General features: G+C 26.3%; 1 protein-coding gene across 5 annotated transcripts in view; it reads right to left on the reverse strand.

The window, feature by feature from the left end:
• Window positions 1-18,002, reverse strand: part of LOC113551894 (cell adhesion molecule 3-like) — a 405,828-nt gene that overhangs the window by 112,749 nt on the left and 275,077 nt on the right. For all 5 annotated transcript variants that reach the window (XM_026954455.1, XM_026954456.1, XM_026954457.1 and 2 more), the window contains one exon: window positions 6,544-6,665. In XM_026954455.1, the coding sequence (XP_026810256.1) occupies window positions 6,544-6,628 (85 nt within the window). In that variant the 5' untranslated portion in view covers window positions 6,629-6,665. The remainder of the gene's footprint in view (window positions 1-6,543; window positions 6,666-18,002) is intronic.

Raw genomic sequence — 18,002 nt, forward strand, 5'->3', positions numbered from 1 at the left:
AATTAGGTATTACCAGAACTCAAATTTAAAATTTAAAAATATGGAAACTAATATTATTTATTTTTTTAACGTATAAGTGAGCCGACGTATTCCCCGATTTCAGACAACATTTTGTCTTTTTATACTGATTAGTTGCTTAGGTTAATGTTATTTTGATTTTTTGCAATAATTAAAAATAAATTGTTTCGATTTAAGGATGCCTTATGCTTTGTTAATAGACCTCGTCACATTTTCTATAACAATAATTGTATGCATACAAATAGTAGTTGCGTATAACATACGACATTTCGACAATAAATCATTACAGCGTTATTTATGATTAATTGCGTACATGTGTTTTTAGTCAAATTTAATATATTCATGCGTTTTACTTGCACGCAGCATCATAATATTATGTATAGAACATAATGTAAAATCGTATGGTTTCTGCTAACAACATCACTGTCAAGATTTACGTTGATAGTCTATTTGATAAATTATTTATATCTCGAGGGTATAGAAAACTGAATGGTAACAAAAAAAAAAAAAAGTGGCAAACGAGTTAATAAAAATACTTAACATTTTAATAAGAATATTCAGAAAGTGTTTTAATATTAATTTAAAATATGTATTATGTATTTACAAGTTTAGTGGGTACAATTGAATACTAATATTACTGTATAATATAATACAATTCTAATGTTTAACGTAAGAATATATTATTTAGAATTTTTAATCATAAATAGGAATTCGATATCGGCTATTTTAAAGGAGTTCAATGTAAATAGTTATTCTCAGTGATGTGTGTGTGTTCTTTAATAATGTAAGAGAGTTTGTATAGAATGCAACCGCATGCATATATCACCAATTTGTGTCCAACAAGTGGAATTTTTCACTAAAAACTATGTACATCTTGTACAATAACTATGTTACAAATAAGTGATCAAACTACGTAGTAATTCGATAAACTATCTGAAAATATATATACATTTGCTATTAATCTTACTCGAAATAGTCCATCACATTTGTTGGTTTTTATTTTAAAATTATGTTTATTCACCGTTTACAATATTCAAAATTTAATTTTTAGAGGATTATTTGAATTTATTTCAGTTAAAATAGTAGAATGAATTTTTCGAGTGTAAATTATAGAAATAAACAAATCCAAACGTGTTTTCAGATTTTCTATTACTTTATTTATAGAATATTATTTATTGTTTTATCGGTACAATGTACACAATATGGATTCGTATACGTAAATAATATGGTAGGTATCGCTAAGAATAATGCAATGATTAAGTGTTAAAGCGTTGTGTTTAAATATTGATTATCGGTGTACACTGGTCCTACACCGAATACGAGTATAAGTATTATATTATATCGGTCGTATAGAACATATTATTTTAAACAGACTGTGATGGAACACGGATTTCATTTTAAGACACAGGAAAATAACAAATTATTATTATTATAAAATTTAATATCATCAATAATTTCTAATGCAAAATATTATGAATAATTACTCTATAATATAAACTATAATATTCATTATTTAACTTTTCATAAACATATAGATTTATGATTTAAATCTTATAAATCTTATTTTTAACACATTCTGTATTAAATTATTTTTTCCAAAATACGTATAATACTTTTACATAACATACGTTTTAAATAAAATATTTTATTTTATATTTTTAAAAATATGAATACATATTATTATTATTATTATTAATAATACGGTAATACATTATACAATCATATCATTTTTTCTTTATCAACTATTCAACAATTTTATTTAAATAAATAAAAACTCAATTGTTTTCTATATAAATGGAATAGATAAATTAAACTCATAACTTTATAAGAAACCTTGTATTACATACTTAAAGTGTAAATGAATATTAAAAATTAATAAAGTTAAAATATTTTAAAAAATAGACTTCTTCCAATTGTTTTATCTAAATGTCATTATGCCCTTACTCGCCAAGTATATGCTTTATTCAATATGTCCTTAATTCTTGGAATTTTTCCTCGCCTAGTTTTGTAATTGTAATACCAATCTATAAGGCTGACAATCGAAATTCAATAAGAAATTACTACCCTATATCAAAATTAAGCACATTACCAAAACTTTTTGAGAAATTAGCTGAACCAAAACTATTTTATACATGCATTTAATAGTGATATAATTGCGGGAGAACAGCGTTATTTCCGAACCCATAAATCAATTTGTACTCATTTGTTAGTGTACATTATCTAATTTATTTGATATTAAAAACTCAGACAAGATGATTTTATATAATATACAGACCTATGAAAAATATTTCATTCAATTTATCATAAATTACTAATAAATAAATTTAATTCTCTTGGAATTAGTTGCCCAATAATATCATAGTTCAACGCCTTTTTAACGGATAGAACACTTAAAGTTAAAATTTTAGACTAGGTGTCATACTATTCGTATTTGTTATATTATATAATCTTAAGTTAATTTAATTATAAGTATTACTTTGTACATTCTAGTGCCTTCAGGCGTTAAATAAATAAATAAATGTATTTCGTGTCTAAAAAAGGCTAATATGAATTTTCTGTGAAAATGTCAAGTGTCTATTGTTATTCATTTTAAATTTTCTACAAAAACAAAATACATTTTTCCAAAAATCGTGTTACATGTATACCTATCATTATTATTTATTTATTTAAAGTGGACCTCATGTTTATTTTAGGATTTTAATTAAAGTTATTGTATGCTATAATATATATATATATATGTATATTATGTATTTATGTTCATAAAATCCCCCAACATTGTACTTGAATATGTACTTGTATGTTGAGTATTCGAATAGAATCTTATTTAAATAGAAATGTATACCTAAACAATTATATAAATAAAATATTGTTCAGATAATGCTCTTCTCCAGATACATTGTATAGTAAGTATATTGATGTTATTTTTATTCAAAAAAAAGAAAGAGAGAATACTATACAATTGTTATAAGTTATAACAAATAACTAGCTTGTTTTCCTTTTATCCTTTTGTCGTGTATATAATATGAACATATTAACATAAATATTATCTAAAAATATTTGGTTTTCAGATATGGTAAGGATGAGTGCGGGATGTCTTTATACTATTGTATTATCTGTTTGTATAGGAAATCAATATACATTTTCAAGCTGTTAAATTTATCTTTTATCAATGATTTATTGAAAAGTGTATTGGTAATAATATTATGTTCATAGAACATAAATAAGAAATATTATATCTTATAAATATTTTTAGATTACGAATATTATTGGTTGTTAAACGATTCCAATTTTAATATTGTTTTTTTTTTCAGTTTTTCGCTAAACATATTATTTTGGGACGGCAAAAAATATAAAATATACATAGTTAAGAATAAGCAAGATGCTTTATAATAAGTAATTACAATACATGATATATCAATATCATCTCTGAATACGTTACATATTCAAATTTTTGAAGAGATTTAGGTTTATGTTTTAAATACTTTATTTTTTACCTATGTTTTATTATTAGCTTAAGAATAAATCTATTTCAATAATAATTTTAGTAATATAACTAAAATATAAGGTACTTAAACATTACATCATTAACTAGATATTATAGTTATATAACTTATAAGTACTACAAATCTACGACGAAACAAATGACGATGATATTTTTTTGTTAGAAATTCAGATAAGCTTACACCTACATCATTGTCTGCGTTCAATAAGAACTTGATTTGATTTTGTTTTTGTTAAAAATTTAAACATCATTTGTACAATGTCTTAAAGTTATGAATTTATGATAATTTTAAACTTATTGATATTTATAAATATGATTAATTAATGAGATAAATTTAAACTTATTTGAATAAATTACTATTTTGGTTTTTATCTTTATTACCTATAGTTTCTCAACGCAAACAAAATATAATATACAACTATGCAAGTTCCTATAGGAACAAATGTATTTAAATTATATATCTTAAATTTATTATCAATGATATTGTCAATTCTGCATACAGTACTTAGAAATAGTTTATCTCAAATTTGAAATTATGTTTTAATGATAAAATTAACATGAAAACTATGTGAATTAATCAAAAAATCTTAAAAATTGTGTAAAGCGAGTTTGGTATAAGATACTTTTTCAAATTTTCGAGTTTAAAGTACACAATTTAATAAAGCACCAATGTCATATACCAACTTTTGCCTTTCACTTTAATGCTGAATTTAAAACCGGATATCAATTGCTTATATTATATAGCTAGCAGCTTACACGATAAATTCAACTAATGCAATTTAAATATAAATAAGATATTATAATTCAATTGTCCAAGAAACATAGATATCAGAAAAACAAATTTTGTTAGCTCTGTTAAAAAATATTATTTGAACCGATAAATAAACTGTAATAGATTAAGTAAACATTTCATGGTGATATAATTTGTTAATTAGTTATTGACAGCTTATCGCGTAAAGCTATAACTAAATGAAAGCCAATTTCCACAGAAATTTAAAAATTCCAATATTGTTAAGTCAGTGAAATAGACTTACTTGATATATATATATATTATTATATAAATAATTGCTTATACATTACTCACTAACATATAATTGTCTTTGTTTATATATTTTGCTGTAACCCTACGTGGTTACGATAACTGATGGTCTTCTGTTTCGCATGGCCGAGACAATAAGATCGATTATTATCAGAACGGGTTTCAGAGTAACTGAACGGAAAAGTGAAGTTATTCGATACTATTTTAGATAGCATACAATACTTTGTTTGATTTTTCAAACTATTGATAAAGACGAATTGCACGTTTTTCGACAGGAAATAATAATTAACACATTATATAAATAAATAGTTATTGCTTATGAATTTAAATGAAGAAATAGTTTTATTTCGAGTATCATAACTTCAGAGATAGCGGATTTTTTTTTTTTATATTTTATAATGTAAAATACATTATTTTGTACTCGAGATTGAAGAATTAAGTATACAAGGTACTAAAAAAATATTTCTAAATTCAAATTTTTAGTAGTGGTCAATAGTTTTACTATGATCGATTTGATTTATTTTATAATATATTTATATACGATATGAAATCATCAATGTTCTAAAATTAAATGTTCTTACATGAAACACGAATGTTTTTGTCATCTCGAAACTTTAAAAAAAAACCAAAACCTAATTAATATTATTTTTAGAAACACAATAGTTATGGCCATAAAAAAAATAAAAAAACAAGAGAAAAAAATACAATTAAAATATTTTTTCTGCGTCTTGGTCATAAAACATTTTAAATTTTAGAATGTATAATTAGATTTAAGCTTTTATATTTTATTTTTATAAAACGTGATTTTTGTGACTATATTTACTACGTGAAAATTAGAATAAAAGTGTTCAAATGCAACGATTAAATATAGATGATATTCTTTATTATTAAAAGTTTGTTTAAACTTTGTTTGAGAAAAAAAATTAAGAATACATGCTTGGTTAATATGTTGCCAAAAATATAATGTGTGTAAAAAGTAAAGTTTGTTTAGTACAATTATATTATCATGAAACAATTTTAATGAAATTATAAATAAAATAATGAATATTAATATTTTATAATAAACCTTTAAGAAAAAAATAATTTCCATATTTTTGAATACTTTATAAATTAAAGTTAGTACGAAATTATAAGTTTTATGAAAATGGTATGATTGTTTCATACAAATTTTCTGTAATATGGAATCCGTTTCTGGGGTATTTGAAATTAGAATAGTGGACGACAATGTGTTAAATTATAATTTGTAAATTGCCTGTTAGCACAATGGAGGCTAAGTCTTAGCCATCGACCATCAGGTGTTCATGTGCAACGTGAGATTCTCGAGTGACTAATTCTGAGCTTATTCAGTGTAATTTCTTTATTACGGGCTTAAACTTATGCAGCTTAGTGAGAGTCTAAAAGTGTTTTATTCATCTTTGTTTTTTGTCTTTAACATTGTGTCATGTGTGTTTCATATTATATTAATGCAGTATATTTTATCTATATTTCTGCAATGTCAACAAGTGATAAAAAAGATATTGTTTCACTATTTTTGTTGTTTATAACATTTCGAGCTGCTTCGTCAGGATCATAGTGATATTTTATGTTGTAATAAATATTAACCAAGAATTCATAATATACAGCGTGTGTAATTTTTGGATTTATAGAAATACAAGGTCTATGATGTATGGTGTGACTAGTGGTATTTAAATTTGAAACTTTAAAGTCAAACGATTAATTTTTTGTCAATCTTGAGTGAAACAATATTTTATATTGAAAAAAAAAAAGAAAAATCTAATTGCAAATAAAAAAAAAATATATTAAATTGATATTGTAGAACAATAAAAATACCATAACACTTAAAAAACAATAAATCATTTTTAATTGAAATCAGAATGACACTGATATCGATACTCGAAATAAAAATAAAAATCGAAAAATTTCATTCCGATTTCAAGTCTTGATTTACGGTGTTGAATGCGAAATATAAATGTTAAATACGTACCTGCAACTAACGACAAACTGCAAACGACGTGGAAACACAAGATCCATAGCGCCTGACGGTGCACCATGCAGTGCTCTTTTTCCATCCCTCAATTTCAGTTTTGTTTTGGCCCCGTCATTGTCCTGAAACAAAACAATTCACCCCATCAAACAAATCGTAAAATGATTGCATTGTATTTCATTATAGTTGAGCGCCGTCGCCGTGGTGGTCGGAGAAAAACAACATCATTGTTTTGGATAAAATGTTATATTATACGATTCGTGTGTTAACGTGTTGTGTATACTTAACTGTCGTTTTATTATAAAAATGTCAGCGCTAACATATCAATGTATATATTATATAATAGTCAAAAATATTAAGTTATAATATTACGGAAAAACACCAAGTGAGATTTTGTTGTTTTTATACATTTAATAGATTTTGTATAGTATTGATCGAAATTTGGACACTCGAAAATTCAGAAACAAATAGTATTTTTAACTAATATAGGACTCGTATAATATTAACTACGCGCGTAATGAATCATCGATACAACATAAGTATTATAATATTAAAACATTTATTAAAATAATTAAAAATCAATTCCATTACACTCTGATTATAACAGTATTTTGTTTTACGAAAATAAATAAATAATAACGTAATATAAGTATAGTATTTCCAAATTAGATTTATAAAACAATTTTAAATAAATTGGAAAAAAACATATCACCGTCATACTGCTATAATGCTAGTATAATATTAGATTTAATATATGTAGAGCACTGTGTCAGTAAAAATGATACAATGTTTACCATGATGTGAAAATATTAGTATTGAGCTCTTTTTGATTGTTAAATTTTAATAATAGTGAAGTCTGCTCGAAAACCAAACGAAATTGTTATGTGGTAAATATTTCAGCGGATTTCGATCGTAAACAATAATGCTTTAAAACGCAATAGGGAAAAATGAACAACATTTTGAAATAACAATTTTTATGTTTTTTCCAGTGTAAGTGACTGTTGTCATTTTTATTATATCATAATTTTTTGTTGAAAATTATCGCACTTTCATTTTTGTTGGAAATTTATGTACGGGCACGATTGTCTGGATTTTTATACTTTCAAGAAATCGATAAAGTGTATGTTTTCAGAGTATATCACATAGTGTTTAATATATAAATTGCTTAGATAATAATATAATAGTAAATTTTTTTTATTTGCTTGACTTCGTTACTAAAGAAATATGAGAGAAAATTAATCTAATGCGTACAATATACATCTCAGATGTTAATACATCTGAATGTACCCTGTATTATTAGAATATTAATGAAAATACTGCCGTTTATGAATTACCTACTGACGATAATACTGCGGAAGTCATCTTAATTTGGTCATGATAATATTACATTTATAATAAAATTTCCATATAATGGACTTCCACTTGACGAATTTTTTTTTTAAAACTATGACTCATCGTTAATTATAATTTATTATGTTAATTTTTCTCTAAACAACGAATCTAATATTTCTATGTAACGATAATAAATTATACTATAACACAAACCTATATTTGTAAATATTGTCACTGTCAAATATTAAATATTGTTTTTAAATTACCCAAATGCTTAAAATGTTATTATATCCAATAAAGATAAGCAAGCGGTAGGTTCATTTCACAACAGTGCCGCAGTTCCAATATTGACGTAAACGTATACATTTCTCCAAAGTTGAGTTTAAAAATGAAATTTTTGAAACTGATGTAGAAGTTCTAGATGTACAACGATAACCATTGTTATGGTGATGTTACTTTACAATATTATTAGAATATTAATGAAAATACTGCGGTTTATGAATTACCTACTGACGATAATACTGCGGAAGAAGTTAAAAAATAAAAAATTCAATTCTGGTGAGAATGAAAAAGGAGACGAAGAGAACCTGCAGAAAAATTACTCAAGCTTAATATAATAGAAGAGGAAATATGCAACGCTTTTCATGTTGTCAAAAATGCTTTTAAAGAGCCAAAAAATATAACCGATAACTTTTTTTTTTTAAATCAATAAAATCCAAACTTTTTACAAAAAAGTAAAATTTAATAGGTATTTAAAAAATAATAAGTAGTACAAAATAGTATAAATTGTTATTTATCTTTAAACTGAACAAACAGAAATAAACGATAGTCATATATCGCCCGAGCAACACATGGTTTTTTACTTTAAATTAATAGAACTCAAGATTTATTGATTTTGGAAACATAATTTTTCACTATAAAAATTTAAATATACTCGTAGGTTTTATAAAAAAGTTGATTAGCTATTTTATATATTCATTTATATGTCTATTTTTTTTATAAATTTTATAAATTACAATAAAACTTATTATAATCTGTTAAAAAATAAACCATTTCAGAAAAGCTACGATTTATTTTAGTAGAAAATGTTGAGATTTTTTTGTGAAAAATATGGCTTTATTACGAAAAAAGTAACTTGAGTATCTAATTTTGGAAGATGGAAGCATAATTTTATGGTTGGATTTTAGATACTGTTACGGCCTTTTAAAGATCATTAAAAACGAAAAAAACTTGTGTAATCAAAAACTCACTGGTAGTACTAGAAGGTATACACTTTTTGTTATGAACTCATGGTCCATTCTGTAATTATAATAGTTATTATTGTACAGCAGTGGCTATATAAATACGATTCTCTGGTTTCAAACGTGATCGTGGTATGCTGATTTTTAAAACTGTGATAATTGCAGAACAAGCGCTTACTCATATTAGGTAACTTTAATAATATAATTAAAATTATATACCATGAAAAATCATGCACCAGTGGCGTGTGTCTGATAGTCACAATAGTAAATATTATATTGATACATTGATATAACCTAAGAAACGGTTTATCTAGAAGTTCAGTACTTAAGATCGTGAGAAATTAAGAGCGTATGGTTTAACCACGTTTAGGCGATGATAAACCAACACTATACTCTGTGGTTGTTTTAAATGAAAACCACTTATTTGCATTGTTGAAACGTTAATCAAATGATTTTTTTTGGAAATATTAAAATTTTATTATAAAATAAAAATTTTAATGAATTATTTATATAAATATATCTAAATCTAATAATCTGAAAAAATAGAGTTGATCATACCTGTTTAATTAACCTATAGAAAGTAAATCATAATCATCTTATATGTATTAATCGAAGGTGGTCATTGAAACATTTTTTTGTTTAACATATTTGAAAAATTTAAAAATTAAACAAACTTAAAATAGGTATAAAATATGGTAAATTTATAACCCATATTAGTATATTTTAGTACCCATGTATAATAATCACTTCGATGCCTTGTGATCATGCTATAAAGTTATTCATTTATTAAATTAACCTCCATTTTTATCGTAGTCACATATCTTAATATAGGTATTATTAAAACATATGGAAATTTTAATATATTAGTTGTTTTTATATGTTTTAATACAATTATTACTACAGGATCTACTTGTTTTATGCGTTATAGCGATAAACGGTTTAGATCCATGTGCAATAAGTTTAGTATATTTATGATATTATTAATACGTATTATTTAAATTATTTATTATTTGTGTTCAATTTTAAACCACCGAATAAAACTAATTATAATGATACCTGTAATTTATTGTTTAAAGATTTTAATATCGTAACATAATACGGGTTGAATCTAAATACAACCACAATCTCATACGTAAAATATTTCGAGAAGTTTATACCCAAAAGTTGAGCACTGAAAGTGGTCTTCCGACTAGAGAAATGTAAACCGATTAAAACTGGTAGGTATAAGTATTTAAAAATTTTACCTCTGTCGGTTTATGATAAAATTGAAAGTTGGAATTTTGACTTCACTATCAGTGAACTATTAAACAAATTATAAATAATGATTTTTAATATTAATATTATGATTTTTTTTTCTGAATCAAGAACTATTTTATGTAAATGTGCATTTAATCTATAATTTTATTAATTAATTTATAGAACTACTTATACAAATTATAATTAGGCACACAGATTTTCATACATTAAAAAAAAAATAGTTTACAATACGATAGTTTACAATTTTTAAGAATACCGGAAATTGTGATTTTAATAAAAAAAAAAATCAAGGATTTTCCTTTACAGTAGATGCTGAATGTACATACTTTTACATTTTAAGAACAGTTTATTTGGGAAGATCTTTTAACTTTTTTCTAGATTAATTAGTTCAAATCAATTATTTGCTAAAGAATTTTGGAATACCGGACGTAGAATACACAAAAATCTAATAATATTATTGTTTGTAAGATATTTTTTATATTTGCAATAAGTATGATATATTCCACTATAGAGTTAAGTGACGTTATGTTATTATATATGGAAATGGAGGTGGCGATGGCAGGTGAGTGGACTTATCAATTTGGAGGAGCTTAAAATTTAGCATTTCTTATCTTATGTTATTCTGTAAGTGTTTTAAATTGTTTTTTAAACTTAGAAACATACATTTACTTTTAAGTATAAGAAACAAAGTTTTTGTTTAAAAAATACTGCTTCGGATTTGAGAATTACTAAAATAATGCCACCTCTGTATTTGTTAAACAAACAATGTATTACGATAATATGTACAACAAATATAAGGAAATATATTATTATCCGTATCATTATGACAGTGTAATTAATTTTCAGATGTTTGGTAGGTAGGTATAAGTGGCGTCGTATTTCACTAATGCTTTCACTTCATTATTTACAAGTCTTTTGATTGCGGTTGTGTCACACCAACCATAAAGGTTCGTTCAGATCTGAAACATTCTGACTTTGAACCGTTTTACTCGTAAATTATTGGGAAATATTAGAGGAAATTCATATGACCAGACAAAGAATTATAAGGTTTCATAATATGAGTTCTAAGGGAAAAAACACGATAAAAACTAATTTCCAGAGTTCTTTATAGAATCAACGTAAAAACTTATCTCTTGTTTTCAAAAAATACACATTGAAGTCAATTCCACTATAAAATCTAAAAATATTTTTTTTTACAACATAAAATACAATTTTTTATTAATAAATATTTATGTTGTTTCGTTTTAATAGATTTTTTTACTGAATCTTGTGTAAATATAAGTTAATTTTAAGAAGATCCAAATGGTTATCAACATTTAAAAGTACTTTAAAACTTCAAAGTCTTATGTTTTTAATGTATTTTTAATCACAAAACAATTGGAGGTAAAAATGCACATACAATTGTTTATTATACATAATGTATTAGTATGTTTGTTTTAATTTATTGTAATTATTTTCTATTTAAAATGCACCTTTTAAATGTTCCCAAATACATTCTGCTCTGTTAAATTATAAATCAAATTTGAAAAGTATTAGAAAAAATATTGGGAACGTTTAAGCCACATCTGGCTTATGGCCGAAAATACAATAAGCTCAAGTATATTGGATCATTCGAATATTAGCCAATTATTTTGGATCGTCGAATAGTATTTGGCCGATTTCGACCCTCATATTAATATTGTTCGTTCATCGTGGACCTATTAGGTTATAGAATAGTACTTTAAATGCAAAAGTGTCATCAAAGGTTCCATAATAGATAATAAATCCAATCACTCACTCCTACAAAGTCAGACATACACTAGATCAGGGGTGGCTACAACGAGGCTCGCGAGCCGCATGCGGCTCTTGAACCAAACTTAGACTAAAATTAAATGTAAATAAATGTTTCTTCATTTGATTTAAAATGAAAAATGTATCTCCATTTTATAAACATTGCTTTACAATGTGGCTCACCTCGAATCAACTTTATAAATCTGTGGCTCCCAAAGTTAAGGGTAGTGGCCACCCCTGCACTAGATCATTTTCCACTCCACTTATTCCTAATTATTCAAAACTTCTTCTACGAGAATTTCCCGCAGGCAGACTATCATATTCATCACTCGTCGTAATATAAATAGCTCTGAGCATAAACAATGGCGCGCACTCCTTATGAAACAATCGCCGTGTATCCGTGTTAACCTTGTGTTGGTTAATGAACCATTGTGATAAACAATAGTTTTTGTCAGAAATTTTGACTGTAAGTAAGACGACAATTATCATCTCGTTGTCGGGTGTATTGATTGACTTTCAATCGGCATCTACATCAAAATGAAACATTGCTAATGTGCCGCAACACGAACTCAATTATTTAGTAAATACCGGGTGATCTATTTAACGAAGACCCACGTAAATTAAACAATTTAAAAATGTTGAGAATATTTGTTTATGCATTTATAAATGATTCAAAATACAACTGTCTAGACAAATAAATAAATATAAATTTTTTTCACTTTTTTAACTTAATTTTATGAAAACGTTTTAATTAATTATTCAAAAGCAGAATAATATCTATAGTATCTATTTTGAAATATAAAATCGAAATTTGGATAAGTTGTTGATAGTTATAACTTATTATTCTTAAAATTATGAGTTATAAGTATTTAAAGTTTAAATGAGTGGAGCGGAGTCGCCGTGACTTAAAATACTTATAAATAACAATAATCTAGTTTTTTGAAATTAGTTTTTTTTTAGACCAAAAGACTTCGGATTATATTCAAAAGTGAAAAAAAAATAAAAAGATAAAAAGTTTAAAAACCATAACGATAAAAAATATAATTTTTCAAAAAAATTATTTAGTAAAGACTTAGCATTTTGAAAATACATATTTTTAATAACATCAATTGTTTGAAGTTATAATTGTTTTACGTTAAATGTATCACCCCATATACACGATATTAGATTACATTTATAGAGGACGCAGGCACTGTCGATCAAAATTAATTTAATTCTACGTCAAACAAAAGATAAATTACAAATGCTACTATTGTTATACATGATTTTTCTCCGAGACTGTGTTATCGCAAAAAATTTTCGAAATAAAATAATATTAGTATCACAATCATTAAGACATATCGTTTTATGAATTAATACATTGTTGAATAATTAAATGATTCATCTCAAACATCAAAAAACACGCAGTTATATACTTTCTGCTTTACCGAGCAAATATTTTGCATAATTCTTTTAGTCAAACAATCTTATTTCACTTCAACTGATAAGGATTTACGACCATATTGCAATCTGTACTACCACTTGTTTTCAGTCGGCTTTTAATGTAACCTCGTTTAATCACGTAATCGCCATGATCGATACACCTTTTTTTAAGTCAACTATAACGCATTTCCTCGGAAATACGGGATTCAGAAGACGCTCGAAATTTGTACTAACGAGATTTAATTATACACACGGACGAACGCTAAATAATATAACTTAACCAATATATTATATATACATATACTGTTACGCAAAGATATTTATGGCCCTCTTATGTGATGACTAACATTTAAACAACAGGATAAACATCACGGGAGACATCCGCTGGACGTGGGTCGTGTAGAGGTGGTTGTTAGTTGTAGACGGTCGAGTATATATAGTCGTATTGTGTAGTGTCTACTGCAGTAAGCCACCCACACTGAAATCGAAAAATAAAATAAAATCATACACGCCCCCGCAAACATTAAATAGCGACGACGTTTCGATACATTTACGTGAAATATATTATATGAATGTGCGTATGACAATAATGCAGTGGACTATTGGTTGGTTATGTGGTGAGGCGTGATTCATCTGATTTTTTTTCCTAATAGCTTTGCCGATTAATCGCGTGTCGTACCCCCACCGAACCGTGACAATACGCCTAAAAACCGAAACGTTCTTCGTATCGACATAATGATTTTTGGAATAGCCGACTCGATAATTATTTTCCAAAATCGATTGCACAATAATTACAAACGTTTTTGCTTAAAGCCGTAGTGTTACAGAGCTCTTTAGGTTTATCACCACAAATTGAGTTTTTCGAGTTTTTAACGGGTATTTGTGATGCTCGTGTGTTCCAACGTTCTATCGCTTTTTTTTTTTTTTTTTTGATAATCTGGTCGGGATAGAAAATATGCGAAGGACACAGCCTAAACCACGACAACGATAATTTATTGTCTGTGTAACGATGGTTTAGGACTTTTTCTAAACCACAGCGACGATGCGCGACATTTCCAATATTGTTGTAATAACATTATTGCAGTGCATACCTACTAGTGCCTAAGCAAATGACACGATAATGTTAGATCGTTTTTCCCAAAAGAGACGTTCCGCCATTGCGTCAGTGATCGACGACGACACTGTTGACGAGTCTGATCCCGTGACCTCCGTATGATTTTAGGTCACTGTTGGCGAGTGTACGTATGATATATTATGGTTATACGTATTCCTTACAGAGAAAGTTATCTTTTAACGTGTATTGTGCTCATTTTACCGAAAACCTATTATATACGTGCACATTGCGTGGACCCGTGAAAATAGTAAGCAAAAAACACTATTTTTTTTTTGTTTAATAATTTTCTAATAATAGATCAATAACACAAACAATAGCCTCATCAGAATATAGACTCATCAATAACATTTTTTGTCAAAGTAATTTTGATCACCAACAAAATATTTTATGCACTTAATTAGGAATATTTTTTTTTTTTGTTAATTGCTCCAAAATTAAATTATATTAATGTAAGTCATAATATATATATATGTAAAGTATATATATTTTTTTAAATCATAGACGTTAACTGCTTTTGTATACAAGTGCCTTTACAGAACGATTTTTTTTATCGAACAAAACTTATTATTTTAAAATATATTAATGTTTTTGAAAATTATTTTTTTTTTCATAATTCCCAGTAAAAATAAATCAAAATTTTTTCAACGTTATGATTTTTAATTTTTTACTTCTTTAATTTCATATTCTGAATCAAAATATATTTCGGAGTATTGCGATACATACAAAACGAAATTTGGGAGATTAGCTGATGAGTTAAATAAAATATGAACATCAGGTAGCACGTCGGACGCTAAAAATATATCTATAACGGTACCGGCGACGGCACACTCACGTCACAGTGGCACACACAACAAGCGCTTCAAGACCGCTGAATCACGGTGAACGCGGAGTGACGATCACGTCACAGATCGAGATGATCGACAGGCAGACTCACATTTAAAATAGTTGTGACATAGGCTTATATAGCGGGCACGGAGGCCGAAACGCGGTGAAGACTATACATCGCAGCCGTAAAAAAGTTGTTGCGTGCGCGGCACAGCGTAGTCCGTTAAAAATAACTGGCTGCGACGGCTGAACGTACGAGAACGATACGTAACGGCCAGTGCTGAAATACTTCAAAATAATTCTATACCAGTTTTGCTAGAGTGATGACGGTCGCCGACTAGGAAGTTGTAAAACGTGTTCGAACAATAAATTCAATGTGAACACTGAATTTGAAATTTCACAACAAATGAAAAGTGATAATTATTTTTCTACTAACAGTATTTTCTATAAACTATGGATTAAAACCCATCTGATTTTATCAATATACTTTTTGACAATTGTCTTTTTAGTTTTTTGACAGTATTTCCGAATGTCGGTTGGTATAGATGATATGTGGTGTTATTAAATAAACGATCATTTTTATTTATTACTATCTGAGCAAACATTGACATTAGATCACTTATCGTATTTTGCTCTTTTTTAGGAGTTTCGCAGTTTCCGGAGTTGAAGCGGAAACCATACTAATTTGACGAGAGATTCTGGTATTAATTCTTCCGTTCATTAATCGTAAACGAAAGCTACGCCAGTAAACGAACGTCTTGCTACGGACAGAGTGGATAGGCTAATTAGATTACACAAGCTCGAATGTATACGATAGAAAGATAAGACCCCGTAAATCTTAGTCGTTTAATAGCCCAACTTGTAAACGTAAAACAAGTCTGAACTTTTCCGATTTTAAAATTCACCACATCCGTGATAGATTTCAAATCAATGATTAGATTGTCAAAAATAATCTAAAAAGAGTGCAATATAACACCATGAGACAAGTTTTATCATCGTAAGACCACTGCTTGATTTCCATCAAAGTACTATTAATATACCTTACTATATTTTTAAGAACTCAATACGTGATCAACATTTTTGATATTTTAATATTAATACATATAAATGTACATGTGTTTTACGCATTTTGTAATATGTAATGTATAACGATATACATTTCTAAACTGAAAAATCATTAAGATTATGACGTATAGCAAGCAAAAATATGCTAACTTACAATACCGTTGTATTGTATGTAGGTTTGGTTTGTTCCGGACCGCCAACATTTATATTATTATGCAGCAAAAAACACCCCAATTAAAAAAAATAAAATTCTTATCAGAATTTTGTTGTTTATTATGCATGTTTTTTTAAATACAAACATTTTATTCATGATTGTCATTCGAAAAAAAGCCAAAAGTTATAACTAAAAACTTAATAATATTCCATACTTAATCCGGAATCACTAATTTAGTAGTTTTATTTAAAACTCTATCCAAACAATTTAAAAATAAAAATAAATAATGTAGAATTTCTGAAAAGTAAAATATTAACTGAAACTCATTGGTTTTTATTTTTTATTTTTTTTAACATTACGTATATTATTTAAATATAAAAATCATACGTATATCTTTTTATTTAGATATTGTACCACACTAATTATCGTACATTATAAGTTTTAAAATCATAGACATAATAGTATTATATTCGTATAGAAATAAAAGCTTATAAAAAAATAACTAAACTAACGAGCTTTTAATTTTTAACAAAAACTTAATTATTTAACACAGACAATTTGAAGTTTACTGAAGATAAGTAAGGTGGAATAAACATTTTCACTTTGGTTTATAACTTTAAACTTTGAAATGGTTATGAATAATAAGTTTCCGTTTGAATGATATTATATTTTGTGTATGTACCACAAAGTATTTTAAATTTGAATATAATATATACCAGTGGCTGCATCTACTACATTATATTTTTTTTTCTTAAAAAATCTAAAATCAATATCTATACAATTTAGGTGAACACGAGTGGAAATACATTTTGGAATATCTATCAAAAGAATGTAGATATAATAATATTTATTGATTTGCAATAACGGAGAAACTTATTATATTTTGAAATTACTTGTTCATTGATGTTTTGTATATTCAGACAACCTGAAGTGTCAACATGTATACAAAGAAAAGTTTATTTTATTACAATTAAGTCTATTTTAATTATATTGTATTGAATTCAATAAGTTTATTTTTTTAATCAAAGTTTCAACATATTGACGGGATTTTATAATTAAAATTGATTCCCCATATCGTTCTGATTTTAATAAAAAAATATTATGATTGCCCAATGCTTTATTTTCAAAAATATAAGTACTTTTAAATTTTGTGATTAGGTAATTTTCAGTACTAAAAGTTAAATATAATAGCAAAAATAAAGTAAAAAGCAGGCGATGTTTATTATTAAGTTATAATGTTGATGAAGTTTTCTTAGTTATATATTTCATATATTTTATA

This window comes from Rhopalosiphum maidis, chromosome 2 (assembly GCF_003676215.2).
Source record: "Rhopalosiphum maidis isolate BTI-1 chromosome 2, ASM367621v3, whole genome shotgun sequence".
Taxonomy (NCBI): domain Eukaryota; kingdom Metazoa; phylum Arthropoda; class Insecta; order Hemiptera; family Aphididae; genus Rhopalosiphum; species Rhopalosiphum maidis.